Source organism: Pristiophorus japonicus, chromosome 9, assembly GCF_044704955.1.
Source record: "Pristiophorus japonicus isolate sPriJap1 chromosome 9, sPriJap1.hap1, whole genome shotgun sequence".
Taxonomy (NCBI): domain Eukaryota; kingdom Metazoa; phylum Chordata; class Chondrichthyes; family Pristiophoridae; genus Pristiophorus; species Pristiophorus japonicus.
The window spans coordinates 128,501,638-128,525,697 of record NC_091985.1 but is presented as its reverse complement, the minus strand read 5'-3'; the positions used below and the strand labels follow the sequence as shown (position 1 = coordinate 128,525,697).

General features: G+C 45.6%; 1 protein-coding gene across 2 annotated transcripts in view; it reads left to right on the top strand.

Moving 5' to 3' along the window:
* sptlc3 (serine palmitoyltransferase, long chain base subunit 3) overlaps nucleotides 1–24,060 on the top strand; it is a 156,376-nt gene that overhangs the window by 78,208 nt on the left and 54,108 nt on the right. For both annotated transcript variants that reach the window (XM_070889842.1, XM_070889843.1), the window contains exons 5-6: nucleotides 6,081–6,205; nucleotides 21,081–21,174. In XM_070889842.1, coding sequence (XP_070745943.1) covers nucleotides 6,081–6,205; nucleotides 21,081–21,174 — 219 coding nt within the window. The remainder of the gene's footprint in view (nucleotides 1–6,080; nucleotides 6,206–21,080; nucleotides 21,175–24,060) is intronic.

Genomic DNA, 24,060 nt, shown 5'->3' with positions numbered 1-24,060 from the left:
GTTAAGGGGTAGGCCATTTAGGACTGAGATGAGGAGAAACTGCTTCACTCGGAGAGTTGTTAACCTGCGGAATTCCCTGCCGCAGAGAGTTGTTGAGGCCAGTTCATTGGATATATTCAAGCGGGAATTAGATGTGGCCCTTTCGGCTAAAGGGATCAAGGGATATGAAGAGAAAGCAGGAAAGGGGTACTGAGGTGAATGATCAGCCATGATCATATTGAATGGTGGTGCAGGCTCGAAGGGCCGAATGGCCTACTCCTGCACCTGTTTTCTATGTTTCTATATATCTTCATACCTTTGGTTAACAAAAATCTATAAATCTCAGATTTAAAATTAACAATTGACTCAGCATTTTCAGAAGAAAGTTCCAAACTTCTACCACCCTTTGCGTGTAGAAATGTTTCCGAACTTCACTCCTGAACGATTCAGCTCTCATTTTTAGGCCATGTCCCCGAGTCCCAGACTCCCCAACCAGGAGAAATAGGACCGCTTCAAAAGCTTCCTGACACTTGGAGCTTCTAATTGAGGTTCTTCAGAAGCATGGAATGCTGTCCCAAACTGTCCTCCAGCCGGAACTAGCTGCTACTAATTGATTCCCAAATTGGTATGCAGCTGCTGCTGCTGCACCACATGCTTTCAGTCGGAGTCAATTCAGCAATTACTTTTTTCTTAAGATAAACTACCGTAGGGTAGCTGACACTCAAATGCCACATTAAGGAAAATCCCACAGCAGTTAAGCAGATAAGCTATAAACGCACCAGGTAGGATTATATTACTTTACTCTCTCACCTTCATTCAACGGTTGAGCTGGCTTCCTATTCAAAAAGAAAGTGATAAGCAATTTTTTTTTAATACGGGGGGGAGGGAGAAAGTCCAGAAGAGAAAACTCGACATCATTTTCATAGCAGTAACATACGAAATAAAAGATTTGGGACCGTTTTATGCTGAGTTTGTCATCAGAATGATCGTTGAACCAAACATTTTTTAAGGAGATAGGGCTTCTTTTTTTTTTAAGTATGTTCTGAGGGTTTTGTACCACGTCCAGTACCAATTCTGGCCTTTTGAGCATCCCCAATTTTAATCGCTCCACCATTGGCAGCCGTGCCTTCAGCTGCCAAGATCCTAAGCTCTGGAATTCCCTCCCTAAACCTCTTCACCTCGTCCCAGCAAAGGATGACTAAAAAAAATAATAGAGAGAGAGAGAAGATAGTTCATGAGAGTAAACTAGCAAGAAATATAAAAACAGACAGTAAGAGCGTCTACAGGTATATAAAAAGGAAGAGAGTAGCGAAAATAAATGTTGGTCGCTTAGATGATGAGATGGGGGAATTAATAATGGGCAACAGGGAAATGGCAAAGACTTTGAACAAATATTTTGTATTGGTATTTACGGTAGAAGACACTAAAAGCATCCCAATCAAGGGGCTATTGGAAGGGGGAAACTTAAAACAATCACTATCACTAGAGAAAAAGAACTAGGCAAACTAATAGGACTAAAGGTGGACAAATCACCCGAGACCTGATGGCCTGCAACCTGGGGTCTTAAAAGAAGTGGCTGCAGAGATAGTGGATGCGTTGGTTGTAAACAACCAACAAAATTCCCTGGATTCTGGGGCGGTCGCAGCGAATTGGAAAACCGCAAATGTAGCGCCCCTATTTAAAAAAGGAGGGAGACAGAAAGCAGGAAATTATAAACCAGTTGCCTAACATCTGTCATTGGGAAAATGCTGGAGTCCATGATTAAAGTAGTAGTAGCAGGACATTTAGAAAATCATAATGCAGTCAAGCAGATTAGCATGGTTTTATGAAAGGGAAATCATGTTTGACAAATTTGCTGAAGTTCTTTGAGGATGTAATGAGCAGAGTGGATAAAGGGGAACCAGCAGATGTGTATTTAGATTTCCAGAAGGCATTCGATAAGATGCCACATAAAAGGTTATTCCCGCTCGCTCTCTCTGATACACGCACTTAGTTACACGTCCTGGCATTTTCCCAATAGATTGAGATTGTTACCACGTCATTTGGTTTGACCCTTAACACTGTGCTTAATGGTTCAGTCAGCCAGCCCTGTTTTGGTATGTCTGATTATAATCATCTCACAACTGAAGTTCAGATCCGTTGCTCGAATGGCAAATTATTACTAACTACAACTTGCATTTATATAGTGCCTGTAATGTAGAAAAGCATCCCAAGGCGCTTCACACACATGTAACAAATAACAGTGGATGCCGAGGCAAAGGAGATATGGCAGGTGTTCCCAAAAACTTGGTGAAAGCTTTTGGGTTTTAGGGTCTTCAATAATAACAACTTGTATTTATATAGCGCCTTTAACATAGTGAAATGTCCCAAGGCGCTTCACAAGAGTATTATGCAATTTGACACCGAGCCGCATAAGTAGAAATTAGCGCAGGTGACCAAAAGCTTGATTAAAGTGGTTTTAAAGAGCGTCTCGAAGGAGGAAAGAGAGGCAGAGAGGTTTAGGGAGGGAGTTCTAGAGCTTGGGGCCCAGGCAACAGAATGCACGGCCACCAATCGTTGAGCGATTATAACCAGGAATGCTCAAGAGGACAGAATTAGAGAAGCGCAGACATCTCATTGGGTGGGGGGTCTTGTGGGGCTGGAGGAGATTACAGCGATGGGGAGGGGCATGGCCATGGAGGGATTTGAAAACAAGGATGAGAATTTTGAAATCGTGGCGTTGCTTAACCGAAAGCTAATGTAGGTCAGCGAGAACAGGGGTGATGGGTGAATGGGAATTGGTGCAAGTTAGGACACATGCAACCGAGTTTTGGATCACCTCTAGTTTATGCAGGGTAGAATGTGGGAGGCCAGACAGGAGTATGTTGGAATAGTCAAGTCTAGAGGTAAGATAGGCATGGATGAGGGTTTCAGCAGCGGATGAACTGAGGCAAAGGCAGAGATGGGCAATGTTACAGAGGCGGTTTTAGTTTTGCTGAGGATGTGTGGTCGAAAGCTCATTTCAGGGTCAAATATGACATCAATGTTGTGAACAGTGTGATTTAGCCTCAGACAGAAGTTGGGGAGAGGAATGGAGTCAGTGGTTAGGGAACGGAGTTTGTGGCAGGGACCGAAAACAATGGCTTCAGTCTTCCCAATATTCAATTGGAGAAAATTTCTGCCCATTCAGTACTAGATGTCGAACAAGCAGACTGACAATTTAGAGACTGGAGGGTGTCAAGAGACGTGGTGGTGAGGTGGAGCTGGGTGTCATCAGCGTACATGTGGAAACTGACGCTGTGTTTCCGGATGATGTCGCCAAGGGGCAACATGTAGATGAGAAATAGGAGGGGACCAAGGATAGATCCTTGGGGGATACCAGAGGTAACAATGCAGGGGCAGGAAGAGAAGCCATTGCAGGTGATTCTCTGGCTACGATTAGATAGATAAGAATGGAACCAGGCTAGTGCAGTCCCACCCAGCTGGACGACAATGGAGAGGCGTTGGAGAAGGATAGAGTGGTCAACCGTATCAAAGGCTGCAGACAAGTCAAGAAGGACGAGGATGGATCGTTTGTCTCAGTCACAAAGGATTTCATTTGTGACTTTAATGAGAGCCGTTTCGGTACTGTGACAGGCGTGAAAATCAGATTAAAGGGATTCAAACATGGAGTTGTGGAAAAGATGGCCACAGATTTGGGAGGCGATAACACGTTCAAGGACTTTGGAGAGGAAAAGGAGGCTGGAGATGGGACAGTAGTTTGCAAGGATGGAGGGATAGAGGATTCGAGGAGAAGGGGGGAAGGTGGAGGGCTTTAGGGAGGAAATTCCTGAGCACGGAGCCTCGACAACCAGCAGTAGTGGAGCGAAGGGAGAGAGAGATAGACAAGAGGCCCGAGCCAGAGACTGCAGAGTTCTCGATGAATTGTAGAGCTGGAGGAGGTTACAGGGATTAAAAGGGGCGAGGCCATGAAGGGAATTAAACACGAGGATGAGAATTTTATTTTGAGGATTGGAGGACCAGGAATCGTCAGTGTAGGTCAGTCAGCAAGGACAGGAGTGACGGCTGAGCAGGATTTGGTGTGGGATGCATGCAAGTTTTGGATGAACTGAACTTCACAGAGCATGGAGGATGGGACGCACGCCAGGCGAGTGTTGGAATAGTGGAGCTGGATGGTGATGCAGGCAAGGATGAGAGTTTCAGAAACAGATGGCTGAGGCAGGGGCGGGCAATGTCATGGAGGCAGAAGTAAACGGAAGTATCGATGGTGGGGATGTGAGGTCAGAAGCTCAGCACGTGGTCCAATAGGACGTTGAGGTTGCAAGCAGTCTGATTCAACCCGAGACATTGGCCGAGGAGGGGGATGGAATCAGTGGCGAGGGTGTAGAGTTTATGGCAGGAACCAAAAACGATGGCGTCGGCCTTCCTAGTGTTTACCTGGAGGAAATTGCGGCCTGTCCTTGTGTCCTTGACTGCATGTGCGGCAAGCAGCTTTTCAGCACAGAGGTGGCGGAGAGGTCGAGAGGGGGAGGTGGATAGGTCGAGCAAAGGTAAATGCACCTCCCTTTCACATGCAGAGGTTCCTATTCCCAAAGTCAGTTGGGAGAGCAGACTCGATGGTGCAACTAATAAATGCCTGACTAACCATAACGTTGGCCGTCTCCTTGGAAACCGCCCAATCACCATGACTAATAGTTTCAGTGGGATTGATTGAACGAAAGAATGTCAAGGGTCATCAACATCAAGTGTGTCCTAATTGGTCACACCCACTAACATGCTGCCAAAATTCTCAGCCGGCCCTGGCATGCCTACCTGGCAATAACTGTGAGGTACTAACGGCCTATGCAGATGATCTCGAGAGCCACATGTATGGCTGTGTCATGCTGCAAAGACCCCCAGCGATCAGGGCCATCCCGTCCAGTCGCAGTAACAGCTGCGGCCTGAAACATGGGTCCACCTTCTTGCAGGCGTGCTGACCTGTGAGGATGGTGCTGTGAAGTGACTTGGAGGATCGTCCTCCTGGCAACCATATCAGATCGCGCTATCTCCACTTCGGGGCACCACACCCCAGGAAGGATGTATTGACCCTGCAGGGGGTGCAGTGCTGATTCACCAGGATGATGACTGGGACTAAAACGGTTACATTACGAGGACAGGTTACATAGACTAGGCCACTATTCCCGTGAATATAAAATATTAAGGAGTGATCTAATCGAGATATTTCAAGGATTTGACAGGGTAGATAGAGCAAAACTATTTCCTCTGGGGCGGTGGGGGGGGGGGGGGGGGAGTCCAGAACAAGGGGGGATAACTTTAACATTAGAGCTAGGCCATTCAAGGTGATGTCAGGAAGCATTTCTTCACACAAAGGGCAGTGGAAATCTGGAACTCTCCCTGAAAAAGCTGTTGAGGCTGGAAGTCAATTGAAAATTTTGAAACGGAGATTGATTTTTGTTAAGCTAGGGTTACGGACCAAGGCAGGTAAATGGAGTTAAGATACAGATCAGTCATGATCTAATTGATTGGCGGGGAACAGGCTAGAGGGGCTGAATGGCCTCCTCCTGTTCCTATGTTCAGCAGCCATCAAACACAGGGTTTGGTGCTGGGCTGCTCTGTCGCCTTAAAGGAGGAAAGAAAGGCGGAGAGATTGACCTTTAAGATAAAGAAAGGCTTGTACATTATATGTATATATTTTATATATATATCGTGCCTTTCATGACCTCATGAAATGTGGTCACTGTTGTAATGCAGGAAACATGGCAGCCAGTTTGCGCACAGCAAGTTCCCACAAATAATAATGTGGGATAATGACCAGATGATCTGGTTTTGTGATGTTGATTGAGGGACAGATGTTGGATAAATATTTGTGTTTCCTCTATCCTATTCCCCCCTCAAATATCAAGGTGCAGAGCTGCATCTTTGCGTGCCAGGAAACCTTTGTGCTTATACCCATTCTATTGGTATCGGCAGCTTATGGATACAAACTTCATGCTGCAGAAGTGGTTCACACTTTGCATGGCTATGTTATGTAGCTAGAGTGAGGAAATTGTTCTCTGGTACTTCTTGCATATATATATATATATATTATATATTTAATCGCCTCCCTGTGATTTGTTTTGCAGGTAACCTTGACAAGCACATTCAGCTAGAAGATTTGGTTGCCCAGTTTTTGGGAGTTGAGGCAGCAATGACGTTTGGGATGGGGTTTGCGACCAACTCTATGAATATCCCAGCTCTGGCTGGCAAGGTGAGTTTCTGTCAAAGCAGCCTGTAACTGACTGGGTCACAAATGCTTCACTGGAATTTCTTTGCAAGTCTCTAAGAGAGTTCTGAATCTTTGGAATTCCCCCCCCACTGCTGCCCGCCCCCCAAAGGGCTGTGGTTACTCAGTAAATGAGTATATTCAAGGCAGAGATCGCTAGATTTTTGGGGGGCATTGTGGGAATCAAGGGCTATGGGGATGGGGCAAAAAGATGGAGCTGAGGTAGAAGTTCAACGCTGATCTTATTGAATGGCGGAGCAGGTCAAGGGGCCATATGGCCTACTCATGCTCCTATTTATTATGTTCTTATCTGATGCAAATCCTCACTCACACACATTACTTTCTCCAACTGGGAGAAAATGAAAGTAATCTGTTGTCATGAATACCACCCAGAGATTCCATTTCAGAGCAACACTGGTTGAGGCCTGGGAACAGATTGCCTGCCCGCTTCTGCCACAAATTTCCAAACCTCCGAACCTCAGCGGGTCCGTGGCACAGTGATGTCGGGGCAGGGCCCGACTCCGCTACTGTCTCAATTTCGGCTTCTCGAAAATCAATTTCTCTTTATTTGGCTTGTTAAGCCTGCCCAGCGAGTTTCCCAGCCAATTAGATAAAGTGGGTCTGATGATGTCATTTGATGACCGCCATCAGCCAGTTTGCTTAAAGGGACCACAGCCAAATTAATTTTGACAGTTGTGCTGTCAGTGTTCTACAGCATTGAGGTGCTGCAAACACTGACAAGGACTGCACAGAGGTGCACGGCTGCAGCCAGCCTCTCCCATGACTCCCTCTATATGCTTATGGAGGGAGTCACAGCATGCAGGGAGGTCCTCGTCCCTTCCCTTCCCTTCCCTTCCTGTGGGCGGAAGAGACCTCCCCAGGAGATCAACACAGCCTTGATGTACATTGCAGAGGAGTACACAAGCAGGTATGTCGTCAGGAGGACCTGGGTGCAGTGCCTCAAATGTTTCAATAATCTCAGATCATGAAACATTAGTACAAAGTCACACTCGACCTCATCCTGCTCTGTCTTTCATCACATCCCCATCACTGCCTTCCCTACCCTACTCCTGCACATCCTTACTCGCACCAACTTACCTTGCACCTCCACCCAACCCTCTCTCTATTTACATTATCACATCCTCATCTCCGTAGCCACCCCTCACTCTCCCCCTCATCCTAGTACAATCAAACCAACTAACAACACACTTGGGTGTTTCATGCAATGTTCATGTAAAGTTTCTGTTAATGCGTTGTCAAACATTGAAATCTTCCTTCTTGGACAGATCTGTGTGCGCCTTTGGAAGTGGCTTAGTGAGTTGCAGTGAATGCTGAGATGTAACGGTATGCCCCGCAATTGTGATGAGTGTGAAAGGAATAGCTTGGGCATTGTAGGGATGCTTTCTGGAGCTGGTGTGGGGTGGTGCCAACCTGGCACATCATGTGGCAGCCAGGGTATACAGCATCAAGTGAAGTAAATCTGGCCATGGTGAGGCCATCCCTGGCCTCCCGGGCAACAATGTGGTCGGGTGCTGATGCCCTGCATCCTGTGCAGCATCAGTTGATTGTGGAGAATGTTGGTGCTGCTGGTGTGCCTGGTGATGCTGATGTTGGGACTGATCGTGGTGGGATTCTGTGGACCAAATTGAGAGATTATAAAGGCCACCCATGGTGATAGAATAGATGGCAGGTGAAGTAGAGATGACAGAAGCGATCTGTCAATGGTGGGAGAGGTAATGAGGTCTGGCTGGATGGAGACTTGTGTGAAGACTTGCAGCATCCTGAATCTGGAGTGGAAATGCAGTTTAGAGAAGCTAATGGTTAAGGGAACATTTCTCAATCAGTACATCTGTTTCACGATATTGCATAGAATATACAGCACAGAAACGGGCCATTCGGCCCAACCAGTCCATGCTGGTGTTTATACTGCACACACACCTAGTATTCCTGTCTTTTTCTATATTAGTACTGATTAGTTTACCAGATTAATGTATCAGTTACACTGGCATTGGAGTGGGGAGGGGCACAGATGCTGTATATACCAGCAGGTCTCCTTATAGGTGTTCAATATAACTGAACTGCGGCCAATAAGAGGGTGGTAAAGGGGGCAAGGTGGTAGAAGGTGCGGCGAATGAGGGTACAGGTCCCAGAAGAGCCGAGGGCCCAGGGGCAGTACGGGCCAACCCACACTGCGATATGTGTGCGCGCTAGTCCGTGCGCAGAGCAGGTCTCCAGTCGTCCTGGTTCAACCCTTGCCATCGGATAAAGGCCTAGCTCTGTCGAGCCCGTGTGGTGGCTGGTGTTAAAAAAATTCACGCACAGGCATCTTCCACCCCTCCAATTGGAGTTCAGGACTGGATCATCGGGTCCTTCATTGAAACATCTGTGAACGCTTGTGGAAGCAAGTCATCCTCGTTCAAGAGATCGCCGATGATGATGATGATGGGTAAAGGGGCGACTCAATCTTTTTTTATTTTATAACTACTATACATCAAAGCACGGTACTACAACAGACCAATGTTCAAGATCTTCTCATAACCAGCATCTGAGGTGCCTCTAAATTGTTGGTCTTGGCAGCACATGTATAAACAGAAGTGTCTAGAGTCCATTTGCCATGTAAGATTCAACAAAGCCTGATCAGTACTGCATCTCCAACAGTAGTTCACCTGGACCTCTGCCTCATCTTTCGTCTTTTACGCTTCAGCCTGCGCATACGCTTCTTCCGCCACTTAGCTCTCATGTCGACAAGGATCTTAGAATCACAGAACCGAAAACTCAATCTGTGCAAACCAAGCAGTGAGATTACAGGTGCATCTTTAATCAGGCAAAAAGGATATACATCTCCCCAGACACACCTCCCCACTGCACTGGGACTAAACCAGGTGTAATATCCCAGACACACCTCCCCACTGCACTGGGACTAAACCAGCTAAATAGAGGCATGGCAGGGCAGCTCAGTCCTGTGGAATGCACAGTCTGTGCTATGTGGGCAGTCCTGGATGCTTCTCGTTGCCTGGACGACCACATGTACAGGAAGTGTCGCCAGCTACGGCAGCTCGAGATCCGTGTTTCGGAACTAGAGCGGCAGCTGGAGTCACTGCAGTGTATCTGTGAGACTGAGAACTTTGTGGATAGCACGTTTCTGGAGATGGTCACCCCCCAGCTTAAGAATGTTCAGGCAGAGAGGAAATGGATGACTGTCAGACACCAAGGAGGACCAGGCAGGTAGTGCAGGAATGCCCTGAGTGCATCTCGCTCTCCAACCAGTATTCTATTCTGAGTATTGGTGGAGGTGATGGTTCCTCTGGGGAGTGCAGCCAGAGCCAAGACCACAGCACCAGGGTGGCTCATCTGCACAGGGCAGGAGGAAGAAGCGTGGAAGAGCAACAGTAGCAGGGGATTTGGCAGTTAGGGGAGCAGACAGGCGTTTCTGCGGCCACAGACGTGACTCCAGGATGGTTTGTTGCCTCCTTGGTACCAGGGTCAAGGATGTCACTGAGCGGCTGCAGGACATTCTGAGGAGGGAGGATGAACAGCCAGAGGTCGTGGTCCATATCGGTACCAGTGACACAGGAAGAAAGAGGGATAAGGTCCTGCAGGTAGAGTTTAAGGAGCTAGGAGAGAGAATAAAAAGCAGGACCTCAAAGGTAGTAATGTCCAGATTACTCCCGGTGCCACATGCTGGTGAGTACAGAGATAGGAAGATAGAGCAGATGAATCCGTGGCTATAGAGATGTTACAGGCGGGAGGGCTTTAGATTCCTGAGACATTGGGATTGTTTCTGGGGGAGGTGAGACCTATACAAGCCGGATGGGTTGCACGTCAACAGGGCTGGGACCAATATCCTCCTTGGGTGGGGGGGTTGCTGGTGCTGTTGGGAAGTGTTTAAACTAGCTTGGCAGGAGGATGGGAACCTGAGAGTAGATTCAGAAGGGAGAGAAGCAAAGCTGGAAATGAAAAGCATAAAGTTAGAAAGTGAATTTGGAAGGCAAAGGAAACAAAGGCTAAAAAATAGACAACAAGGGAGTTTGACAGTGATAAATTGTATATACTACAATGCAAGGAGTATAGGGAATAAGGCAGATGAGCTGAGAGCACAGATAGACACTTGGGAGTACGATATTATAGCTATTACTGAGACATGGCTGAAAGAAGGGCAGGTATGGCAGCTCAACATTCCAGGTTTTAGACGGGATAGAGAGGGGTATAAAAAGGGAGGGGGTTTGTGGTATTGATTAAAGAAACTATTACAGCTGTGAGAAGGAATGATATGTTAGAAAGATCATCAAACGAGGCCATATACTCGTATTGAATTGAAGAACAAAAAAGGGCGATCACACTGCTGAGAGTGTACTATAGATCCCCAAACAGACAGAGTGAGATAGAAGAGCAAATATGTAGGCATATTTCTGAGAAGTGCAAAAACTATAGGGTAGTAATAGTAGGGGATTTCAACTAACCTAATAGTAACTTGGATAGAATGAGTATGAAAGGTAATAGAGGGTGCAGAATTCCTAAAATGCAATCAGGAGAACTTTTTTAGCCAGTATGTAACAAGCCCAACAAGGGAGGGGGTGCTTCTGGATTTAGTTTTAGGGAATGAAGTTGGGCAGGTGGAAGGGGTATCAGTGGGAGAGCATTTTGGTGCTAGTGACTATAATTCAGTTAGATTTAGGGTAGTTATGAAAAAGGACAAAGATAGACCAATAATAAATGTTCTCAACTAGGAGAAAGCCAGTTTTATTAAGCTGAGATTTGATTTAGCCAAAGTGGACTGGAAACGACTACTTGAAGGTAAATCAGTGTCTGAGCAATGGGAGGCATTCAAGGAGGAGATCCTCAGGGTTCAGAGTAAGTGTGTTTTCTTAAAGAAAAAGGGTGGGATGAACAAATCTAGAGCCCTCTGGATGTCAAGGGGCATACAGGGTGGGATAAAGAAAAAAGGGAGGCTTATGACAGATACCGAGGGCTCAATACTGCAGAAACCCTAGAGGAGTATAGAAAGTGCAGGGGTGAAATTAAAAAGAAAATTAGAAAAGCAAAGAGAGAGCATGAAAACATTTTGGCAAGTAAAACCAACGATGTTTTATAAATACATTGAGAGCAAGTGGTTAACTAAAGAAAGAGTCGGGCCTATTCGAGACCATAAAGGTAATGTGTGTGTGGAGGCGGCGGTCATGGGTATGGTTCTTAATGAATACTTTGCATCAGTTTTCACAAAAGAGAGGGGTGATGCAGACATTGCAATGAGGGAGGAGGAATGTGAAATATTTTATGAAATAAATATAATGAGAGAGGAAGTATTCAGGGGTTTAGCAGCTTTGAAAGTGGAAAATGGATAAGTCCCCAGGCCTGTATGAAATGTATCCCAGGCTGTTAAGTGAAGCAAAAGAGGAAATAGAGACTCAGACCATCATTTTCCAATCCTCTCTGGGTGGTGCTGGAGGACTGCTAATGTTGTACCTTTGTTTAAAAAGGTAGAATGGGATAGACCGAGTAATTATAGGCCAGTCGGCCTAACCTCGGTGGTGGGAAAATTATTGGAAAAAATTCTAAGGGACAGGATAAATCTTCATTTAGAAAGACGTGGATTAATCAAGGACAGTCAGCATGGATTTGTTAAGGGAAGGTTGTGTCTAACTAACTTGATTGAATTTTTTGAGGCGGTAACAAGGAGGGTCGATGAGGATAGTGCCTTTGATGTAGTCTACATGGATTTTAGCAAGGCTTTTGATGAGGTCCCACATGACAAACTTACCCAGAGGGCGGCGGCCCGGCCCGGAAATCGGCACGGTCCTGGTCTGGAAGACCATCAGCAGGCTGAGGCCATCGGAGGGAGCAGCGTGCAGTGGCATACTGCTGCAGGAGGGCGACGGCTGCAAAGCCAGGTCGCTGATTGCAGTGTGGGCAGGCACAGTAGGAGGGACGAAGGAGCAGCAAGAGTCTGTAGAGGGAAGTGACCGGGGCCCAGGAGAGGCGTGAATCTGGGGCCCAGAAGAGACGAGGGCCCAGGGGCAGCACAGGCCAGCCCACACTGCGATATATTTGCGCGCTCAGTCTGTGCAGCAGAGCTGGTCTCCAGTTAGTCTTGGGTAATCCTTACCACTGGACCAAGACCTAGCTCTGACAAGCCCGTGTGGTGGCTGGTGTGCAACGGCCACCACATGTTAAAAAAATCCAAGCACAGGCATCTTCCACCCTTCACGATGTAGTTTGGGATCTGGAATATTAGTCCTTCACTGAAACACCTGTGAACTCATCCCTTTTTGGCGTGGAAGCAAGTCATCCTTGCTTTGAGGGACTGTCCATGATGATGATGATGATGACGTGACAGACTGGTCACGAAAGTAAAAGTGCATAGGATCCAAAGCAAAGTGGTAAGTTGGATCCAAAATTGGCTCAAAGGAAGGAAGCAAATGGTTGATGGGTGTTTTTGTGACTGGAAGGCTATTTCCAGTGGGGTTCCACAGGGCTCAGTACTAGGTCCCTTGCTGTTTGTGGTATATATCAATGATTTAGACTTGAATGTAGGGGGTATGATTAAGAAGTTTTCAGATGACAACAAAATTGGCTGTATGTTTGATAATGAAGAAGAAATCTGTAGACTGCAGGAAGTTATCAATGAACTGGTCAGGTGGGCAGAACAGTGGCAAATGGAATTCAATCCAGAAAAGTGTGAGGTACTGCATTTGGGGAGGGCTAACAAGGCAAGGGAATGCACATTAACTGGTAGGACACTGAGAAGTGCAGAGGAGCAAAGGTATCTTGGAGTGCATGTCCACAGATCCCTGAAGGTAGCAGGCCAGGTAGATAAGGTGGTAAAGAAGGCATATGGAATACTTGCCTTTATTAGCCGAGGCAAAGAGTACAAGAGCAGGGAGGTTATGCTTGAACTGCACAAAACACTAGTTAGGCCACAACTGCGTGCAGTTCTGGTCATCACATTACAGGAAAGATGTGATTGCACTAGAGAGGGTACAGAGGAGATTTACAAGGATGTTGCCTGGAGAATTTTAGCCATGAGGAAAGATTGGATAGGCTGGGTTTGTTTTCTTTGGAACAGAGGCGGCTAACGGAAGACCTTATTGAGATGTATAAAATTGAGGGCTCTAGATAGGGTGGATAGGAAGGAATTATTTCCCTTAGCAGATGGGTCAACAACCAGGGGGCATAGATTTAAAGTAATTGGTAGGAGGTTTAGAGGGGATTTGAGGGGAAATCTTTTCACCCAGAAGGTGGTGGGGGTCTGGAACTCGCTGCATGAAAGGGTGGTAGAGGCAGAAATCCTCACCAGCTTTTAAAGTACTTGGATGTGCACTTAGTGCTGTAACCTACAAGGCTACGGAACAAGAGCTGGAAAATGGGATTAGGCTGGATAGCTCCTCTTCGGCCAGCATGGACACGATGGGCCGAAATGGCCTCCTTCCATGCTGTAAATTTCTATGATTCTAGGTGTAATATCCTAGACACACCTCCCCACTGCACTGGGACTAAACCAAGTGTAAAATCAAACATCACATGTAGGCCAGACCAAGTGGGGATTGCAGGTTCCCTTGTCTGAAGGACATTAGAGAACCAGTTGGGTTTTTAGTACTATCGTGAGCTTCAATTACCATTTTCTATCTCGGTTCAATTTCACAAATGACCAGATTTATTGAACTCAAGTTCACAATCTCTATGGTGGAATTTGTACTCACGACCCCTGGGTTCCTAAACCAGCACATGGCCATTGCACCCATTTAAATGCCTCTGGGTTTGGATGGGGATGATAAGAACATAAGAAATAGGAGCAGGAGTAGGCCATACAGCCCCTCGAGCCTGCTCCGCCATTTAATACGATCATGGCTGATTCGATCATAGACTCAGGTCCACTTCCCTGCCCGCTCCCCATAATCCCCTTATTCCCTTATCATTTAAGAAACTGTCTATTTCTGTCTTAAATTTATTCAGTGTCCCAGCTTCCACAGCTCTCTGAGGCAGCGAATTCCACAGATTTACAACCCTCAGAGAAGAAATTTCTCCTCATCTCAGTTTTAAATGGGCGGCCCCTTATTCTAAGATTATACCCTCGAGTTCTAGTCTCCCCCATCAGTGGAAACATCCTCTCTGCATCCACCTTGTCAAGGCCCCTCATAATCTTAGACGTTTCGATAAGATCACCTCATTCTTTTGAATTCCAATGAGTAGAGCCCAACCTACTCAACCTTTCCTCATAAATCAACCCCCTCATCTTCGAAATCAACCTGGTGAACCTTCTCTGAACTGCCTCCAAAGCAAGTATACCCTTTCATAAATATGTAGCAAGACTTCCCTGCTTTTATACTCCATCCCCTTTGCAATAAAGGCCAAGATTCCATTGGCCTTCCTGATCACTTGCTGTACTAACCTTTTGTGTTTCATGCACCAGTACCCCCAGGTCCCGCTGTACTGCAGCACTTTGCAATCTTTCTCCATTTAAATAATAACTTGCTCTTTCATTTTTTCTGCCAGAGTGCATGACCTCACACTTTCCAACATTATACTCCATCTGCCAAATTTTTGCCCACTCACTTAGCCTGTCTATGTCCTTTTGCAGATTTCTTGTGTCCTCCTCGCAGATTTCTTGTGTCCTCCTCGCAGATTTCTTGTGTCCTCCTCACACATTGCTTTTCCCTCCCACCTTTGTATCATCAGCAAACTTGGCTACGTTACACTCAGTCCCTTCTTCCAAGTCGTTAATATAGATTGTAAATAGTTGGGGTCCCAGCACTGATCCCTGCAGCACCCCACTAGTTACTGGTTGCCAACCAGAGAATGAACCATTTATCCCAACTGTCTGTTTTCTGTTAGTTAGCCAATCCTCTATCCATGCTAATATGTTGCCCCCAACCCCGTGAACTTTTATCTTGTGCAGTAACTTTTTATGTGGCACCTTGTCAAATGCCTTCTGGAAGTCCAAATACACCACATCCACTGGTTCCCCTTTATCCACCCTGTTGGTTACATCCTCAAAGAATTCCAGCAAATTTGTCAAACATGATTTCCCTTTCATAAAACCATGCTGACTCTGCCTGACCGAATTTTGCTTTTCCAAATGTCCTGCTACTGCTTCTTTAATAATGGACTCCAACATTTTCCCAACCACAGATGTTAGGCTAACTGGTCTATAGTTTCCTGCTTTTTGTCTGCCTCCTTTTTTAAATAGGGGCATTACATTTGCAGTTTTCCAATCTGCTGGGATCTCCCCAGAATCCAGGGAATTTTGGTAAATTACAACCAATGCATCCACAATCCCTGCCGCAACTTCTCTTAAGACCCTAGGATGCAAGCCATCGGGTCCAGGGGATTTATCTGCCTTTAGTCCCATTATCTTACTGAGTACCACCTCCTTAGTGATTGTGATTGTGTTAAATTCCTCCCCCCCTATAGCCCCTTGACTATCCACTGTTGGGATATTGTTAGTGTCCTCTATCGCAAAGACTGATACAAAATATTTGTTCAGAGTTTCTGCCATCTCCATGTTCCCCATTGCTAGTTCCCCGGTCTCGTCCTCTAAGGGACCAACATTTACTTTAGCCATTCTTTTCCTTTTTATATACCTATCGAAACTTTTGCTATCTGTTTTTATATTTCGTGTTAGTTTACTTTCATAGTCTATCTTCCCTTTCTTAATTATTTTTTTAGTCATTCTTTGCTGGCTTTTAAAAGCTTCCCAATCTTCCCAATCCTCCCACTGGTTTTGGCCACTTTGTATGCCCTTGTTTTTAATTGGATACCGTCCTTTATTTCTTTAGTTAGCCTCAGATGGCAATCTTTTCTCTTACATCCTTTCCTCCTCACTGGAATATATTTTTCTTGAGAGTTGTGAAATATCTCCTTAAATGTACACCACTGTTCATCAACCGTCCTACACTTCAATCTATTTTCTCAATCCACTTTAGCCAACTCTGCCCTCATATCTTCATAGTCTCCTTTATTTAAGCTTAGTACGCTGGTTAGAGATCCAACTTTCTCACCCTCCATCTGAATTTGAAATTCAACCATGCTATGATCACTCATTCCAAGGGGATCCTTTACTAGGAGAATGTTTATGAATCCTATCTCATTACACAGGACCAGATCTAAGATAGCCTGCCCCCCGGTTGGTTCCATTACATACTGCTCAAGGAACCCGTCCCTTATGCACTCGATAAACTCTTCCTTAAGGCTACTCCGACCAATTTGATTTGTCCAACCAAATGGAGGTTAAAATCACCCATGATTATTGCTGTTCCCTTTTTACATGCTCCCACTATTCCCTGGTTTATGTTCCAATCATCAGAGTTGCTACTGTTATGGGGCCTATAGACTACACCCACCAGTGACTTTTTCCCCTTATTGTTCCTTATCTCCTCCCAAACTGTTTCAACATCCTGATCATTTGAGCCAATATTGTTTCTCCCTATTGCAGTGATTCCATCCTTTATCAATAGAGCTACCCCACCTCCTTTTCCTTTCTGTCTGTCCTTCCGGATTGTCAAATACCCCTAAATATTTAATTCCCAGTCCTGGTCACCTTGCAACCACGTCTCTGTAATGGCTATCAGATCATACCCATTTGTCTCAATTTGTGCCGTCAACTCATCTATTTTGTTACAAATGCTTCGTGCATTTAGACAAAGTGCCTTTAAATTTGTTTTTTTTTTAACCCTTTTTTCCTGCTGTTTCCTCTCTCCTCAAACTTACTTACTTTATTTTTGCTTTCTAATTCCAGCTTTACTCCTCTCCCTACTGAACCTATTTTCAGATTCCCATCCCCCTGCCAAACTAGTTTAAAGTCTCCCCAACAGCACTAGCAAACCCCCACCGCGAGGATATTGGTCCCGGCTCTGTTGAGGTGCAACCCGTCCGGCTTGTACAGGTCCCACCTCTCCCGGAAATGATCCCAATGCCTCAGCAAACTCAAGCCCTCCCACCTGCACCATCTCTCCAGCCATGTATTCATCTGCTCTATCCTCCTATTTCTGTACTCGCTAACTCGTAGCACTGGGAGTAATCCAAAGATTACTACCTTTGAGGTCCTGCTTTTTAAATCTCTCTCCTAGCTCCCTAAACTCTGCCTGCAGGACCTCATCCCTCTTCCTACCTATGTCATTGGTAGCGATGTGGACCACGACTTCTGGCTGTTCACCCTCTCCCCCAGAATGCCCTGCAGCTGCTCAGTGACATCCTTGACCCTGGCACCAGGGAGATAGCAGACCATTCGAGAGTCACGTCTGCGGCAGCAGAAACGCCTGTCTGCTCCCCTGACTATGGAATCCCATACCACTATAGCTCTTCCATTCTTTTTCTTCCCCCCCATGCAGCTGAGCCACCTGTGGTGCAGTGGACTTGGCTCTGGCTGCATTCCCCAGAGCCACCATCGCCCTCACTGGTATTTAGAACAGCGTACTGGTTGGAGAGCGAGATGGATTCGGGACTTCTGCACTGCCTGCCTAGTCCTCCTCTTCTGTCCCAAGAGTCACCCAAACCCTATCTGCCTGCACACTCTTAAGCTGTGGGGTGACCGCCTCCTGAAACATGCTACCTGTAAAGTCCTGTCCCTGCAATACAGACTCACACGAGGCACATGCTGAAGTTAAGGTCACTCAGGACCTGCACCTTTATTACACAGCTCTCGAATGTCACACTTGCCTGAGACCTGTCTTTATAGACCTGTGTGGAATGGGTATATCCAGTGTCTCCTGCAAGTGCACCCCTGGTGGTAAGGTAAGCTTGTGATTACAGTCATGTATAGCATGGTAAGATACCGTTATATACAGTAGTGTGAGATACATGACACTATCCACGTAACTCTCAGTCTCGCGGATGCACCGCAGTGACTCCAGCTGCCATTCAAGCTCCGAAATGCAGAGCTTGAGTTAGTGCAGCTGGAGACACCTCCTACAGATGTGGTCCTCCCGGCTGCGCGAAGCATCCAGGACTTCCCACATGCCACAGGATGTGCAATCCACGGGACTGAGCTGCTCTGCCATCCCTCTAGTTACACTCGCAACTATCGAGTAGAACTAAACTCTAAACCTTAGCACAATACACCCAGCTGGTACTCAGCAAACAGCCGATTTAATTAACGTTCTCCTTGGATAATAACGATCACAAATATTTACTTGCAGTTCCTACTTACAACAATGCCAAAGGTTTCCTACAGAAAAGAAAAATATTCACCAATCCACCAGCCAATCACTTACCTGCTTGGCAGTGATGTCACACTTTGATTTCGACACTTTTTGCTTTTTCTCCCTGCAACAGCTGGTTCCTCCCGATTCTCACGCCCTTTTATCTGGGCCTCGGTCTCCCGCTGCTTGTTAGGGTATTTGGTACAGAGTGATTTAAGATGCACACAAGAGCATGAAAAATTGAAAATAATGAAGGATGGGGTCTATACAACGATAACTTGCATTTATATAGCACCTTTAACATAGTTAAACCCCCCCAAGGTGCTTCACAGGAGCATTATTAAACAAAATTTAATACACCAAGCCACCTAAGGAGATATTAGTGCAGATGACTAATACCTTGGTCAAAGAAGTAGGTTTTAAGGAGCATCTTCGAGGGAGAGGTGGAGAGGTTTAGCGAGGGAATTCCAGAGCTTAGGGCCCAGCAGCTAAAGGCACAAGTGCTGGTGGTGGAGCGATTAAAATCGGGGATGCTCAAGAGGCAATAATTCGAGGAGCATAGATATCTCTTTTGGGGGGGGGGGTGGGGGTGGAAGAGAGGGCTGTGGGTTTTGAGGAGATTACAGAGATAGGGAGGGACGAGGCCTTGGAACAATTTGAAAACAAGGATGAGAAATTGAAAATCAAGGCATTCCTTAACCGGGAGCCTATTTCGATCAGTGAGCACAGGGGTGAAGGGTGAGCGGGACTTGGCGCGAGTTAGGACAGGGTAGCATGACCTCAAGTTTATGGAAACAAAATAAACACCATTGTCTAATCTGTCTGAAGGAAACTTCCTGTGCATGGATTTTTTTTTAATTTAAAGGGATCTTAGTTGCAACGTTCTATTGTTTTTCTGCAATGCGATGATGCAGTTCGCATCAAAACTCATCCTTGAGCCCCTGAAATGGCATTGTGATGGAGATGACACACAGATAATCCAGCTGGCCTCTCTGTGAAGAAGAGAGTGGAGCTGTGCCTTTAAGCTGCACAGCCGGCTCACCGGCTTTTCAATGCGAAAAACCGCTCAGGAGCGGTATTGTGAATGGGCCACGCAGCCCCTTAAAGGGGGCGCGTACCCACAAAGAAAAGAATGAACTTTGGAGTGGAATACTTTTTAATTGCTGCTTCATTCCTGTCTCTCGGGGCACGTTGACAAACAACAGATTCCCTCGACATTTACTCTGCTCTCCAGGGAACATATAGCGGTGCATCACAGGAAACATGAAAGTCCCTGCCATCCTATTCTTGGGCTCCAATTTGTATTTGCCATCCATTACTTTTGATAGGTTACAATCATGAGGAAGGCAACAAGTTTTTTCTATTTTCGGTATGCATGGTGCACATCAAACACTCATGGGACAGGTATAGAACAGACCTCTCGCAGAATATAGTTCCCTCTGCTCTGCTCAATATTCACCCCCATGTTGAACATCCCCAATTGAATGGGGAATCGCACACCATGTACTCTGTTGCGGAATTTGCCTTGCATGCAGCCCAGACGGAATATAAGAAATAGGAGCAGGAGTAGGCTGTTCAGCCCTTCGAGACTACTCCGCCATTCAACACAATCATGGCTGATCTTCTACCTCAACTCTACTTTCCAGCCTGATCCCCATATCCCTTGATTCCTTTAGTATCCAAAAATCTATCGATATCTGCCTTGAATATACTCGATCACTGAGCACCACAGCTCATTGGGGTAGAGAATTCCAAAGATTCACAACCCTTTGAGTGAAAAAATGTCTCCTCATCTTTGACATAAATGGTCGACCTCTGGTTCTAGACTCCTCAGCTAGGTGAAATATCCTCCCTGCATCTACCCTGTCAAGCCCCTTAAGAATTTTACATGTTTCAATTAGATCACGTCTCATTCTTCTAAACTCTAATAGGTCTAGTCTACTCAATCTCTTCTCATAGGATAATTCCCCCCATCCCAGGAATCAGTCTAGCGAACCTTTGTTTCTTTCCCTCTAAGGCAAGTATATCCTTTCTTGGGTAAGGAGACACTATTTCAAGGCCCTATATAATTATAATAAGACATCTTTACTCCTGTGCTTCAATCCCTTTGCAATAAAGGTTAACATACTTCCCTAACAGACTTTCCTAATTGATTGCTGTACCTGCGTGTTAACTTTTTGTGATTCGTGTACAAGGACTTCTCTTTGCGAGATGTTAAGTGTCCTATGAGAAATGAGTTTGAGGCAGTGACACCAGAAAGCGGGCCCTAATTCATTTGTTCCCACATGACCCATTTTCCTGTTGTCTCGATGTGTTTTCCTAATTAAGAGTAGAGAAAGCAGACTATCATCCCATCAACTTGAACTGCATTAAAAGTAGCCCTCAAGGGCAGCATCTTAGTTCCCATATCCTGTGCACTTAATAAACCCTGAAGGATCAAAGCTTACAAAATTTCACAGATTGTATGCAGAGGAACCCATGAGGATTAAGTTTATTTAGCTTATGAAGATCAACTTGGTCTTGCATTTGTCACTCATGAATGTTCAAAGGATTTGGTATGCAGTAATAATTCTACTTAACGATCATGGTAAACAATGAAAATACCTGGGGGAGCAGATCTTTTTTCGAATCTGAAATCTGTGCATTTTTTTTAATTGCTCTTGGCATGCTGAGGTCGTGTGTAAGCTCCCTGGATGTTAACCGTTCTCAATATCTGTCCTGTGCAGGGCTGCCTTATTCTGAGTGATGAACTGAACCACACGTCTCTGATTCTCGGTGCTCGTTTGTCAGGATCCACCATCAGAGTATTTAAACACAACAGTGAGTAATAATGCCGCTTCAATCCTTTACACCTGAAGATCTGAGGCATTTGACATACTTCTTTTGGGTTTGTAATTGGCGAACTGGTTTGGGTTTGTTTTGTGGGGCGGTTACATTGGGTAATGGACATAGGAAAAGATTATAGTTGAGAGATTTGGTTACTCTTGAATAAATTAACTATGTCCATTAAGGTAGTAATTATTTGTCCTGCACTTTTTTTGACAGACATGCGACAAGCCCCGCCCCTGTCAAGCTCCACCTCCAGCCCCGAGTCATTCCCACCGACTCTCTTTCTTCCCCCCCCCCCTCCCCCCCATGCACTAGGACTGGGGTAAGACACTTTGGCTGGCCCTCGCTGTCTTCTGGGGAGCTCTGTCCTCTGTCACTTCAGGAAGTCAAAGTGAATCGAGTTACAATTTGCAAAGTCAGTGAGACCTTGGGATGGGTGGTTCCAGTTACACATTCCTGTAAAACATCAGGGTGTGGCTTATCCTTCAAGGGGACCAATCAGAAACAAAGGGTGGAGCATGGTGGCCATTTTTGCAGTACAAATAAGCGCATCCTTAAATTAACAGTCATCAGATGTTACAAAACTTCAACATAACCTCCTGCGCATCCCCAATTTAATCGCTCCACCATTGGCGGCCGTGCCATCAGCTGCCGAGTTTCTGAGCTCTGGAATTCCCTCTCTAAACCTCTCCGCCTCTCTACCTCACTTTTCTCCTTTAAGACGCTCCTTAGAACCACCTCTTTGACCACTCTTTTGGTCACCTGACCTAATATGGCCATATGTGGCTCGGTGTTAAATTTTTGGTTGATAATCGCTCCTGTGAAGTGCCTTGGAACGTTTTACTACGTTAAAGGCGCTATATAAATGCAAATTGTTGTTGTTGTAATGTCTTCCAGAATTCATGGAGTTGGTGAGGCAGCTACTTTATTAACTTTCACACTGACCGTTCCCCTCCCATGGTGCGGGGGGCGAGGGGAGGGGCAGGGGTTAGGTCAGTCTTTTGCCGACTGTAGAACTGGAGATCACAATGATAGTACACAGTCTTCGGAGTCCATCTCAATAATGAAAACGTGCAAATAGAGGGGTTCCAAGGCCAGGTGAAAGACTAAAACTGGAGCAATTATAAAAACATGAGAATTAGGAGCAGGAGTAGGCCATTCAGCCCTTCGAGCCTGTTCCGCCATTTAATAAGATCACGGCTGATCTTTTACCTCAACTCCTTTCCCATACTATCCCCATATCCCTTGAGTCCCTTAGTGTCCAAAAATCTATCGATCTCTGTCTTGAACATACTCAGTTTGAACTGTGTATAAGATCTGAAAGAAAGGGTGACAACGAACAGCAGCATTTAACAACAGAATTCTACGTGCAGCATGTGGTATTATGACTATTGATGAGGGCAATTCTTTACTTGCCTTTGGAGTGAATGCTATTATGTACTGCTGTGCTATAGAGGAGATCCACCTGTAGCATTTACCTTTCTCTTGCTGTACTTTCTGGCTGGGATGACATTCATGTGGCTGAATTTTGCTCTGTATCTGTGCTTAAATGTCCATGTTTTTGCTCATACGTGGTGAGAATGAGGAACTCGCTCGCACAGGGAGTAGTTGAAGCAAATAGTATAGATGCATTTAAGGGAAGGCTAGACAAGCATATGAGGGAGAAGGGAATGCTGATAGATTTAGATGAGGAAAAATGGGAGGAGGCTCGAGTGGAGCATAAACGACGGCATAGATCAAATGACCTGTTTCTGTGCCGTATATCCTATGTAATCCTATGTAATGTACGTAAAACTTTGTGTCATTGATTTGCTTCCCTATATCACAGCAGTGATTACATTCCAAAAGTACTTCATAGGCTTCGAAGCACTTTGGCAAGTCCCTGAGGTGGCAAAAGGCGCTATATAAATGAAATCAAAATCAAAATTGCGATGCAGAACACAACTTCTCCGGCTCCATTATATCATCCTACCCAAAATCCACCTTGTGGCAGGGAGGCATCATGGGGCGCCTCCCTTCTTGATGGGGAAAATGGGCCGTATTCCAGATTGTTTTTTCTCGGCGCTGCAGGTTGGGGATCAGAACACTAGGCAGTGCATTGTGTTGATGAGGAAGCCACAACGAACTCCGCTTGTACAGAAGCCTGCATCGTGTGCCATGCCCTGGACACTGTAATTCTTGTTTTGTCAGTCTGGTTATAGGCTCCACTTTGTTTCGTAGCTTGACCCATTGTGTGCAGTAAGGCTACACAGTATTGAAATTTACTGTTTATTTTAAATATGGATTAATTCATTCCGAGGGCAGGATTTAAGGTGATTGGCAAAAAAACAGGCGGCGTGAGGATCACACACACACAACAGGGAAGAGGAGACTTACAGAATGAGTGATTGATAAAGATAAGGACAAAGATACCATCGAGAGGCTACGTTTGTGAGCTATATAGATTAAGAATGGAACATAAACAGAAGATGGAGACATGGATTCTGAAGAAATGCGGAGCAGGAAAGCGACAGAGAAACAATAAATTACAGGGAGAGACACAATTTGTTTTTTTAGTCTTTGTGCAGGGCCCTAGGAGATCAGCTAGTTTATATAAAAGTGCCTTGAGATAATCAGTTATTCCGAGGGACATGCTGATTCATGACATCCTGGCTAAAGTATGGAGGAGAGAACATACTGTCTGTGGAGATTAATAGGGCAGAGTGGAATAGAGATGTTGATGAATAGATATCCAGACCTTCTAGTTATCATGTGTATGTGTGGAGTATTATGCATAACCTTCCCTCAGGAAATTGAGCAGGTTGGTTTGGGCCATGACAAGAACAAAAACTTGCATTGATATAACACCTTTAATGTTGTGAAACTTCCCAAGGCACT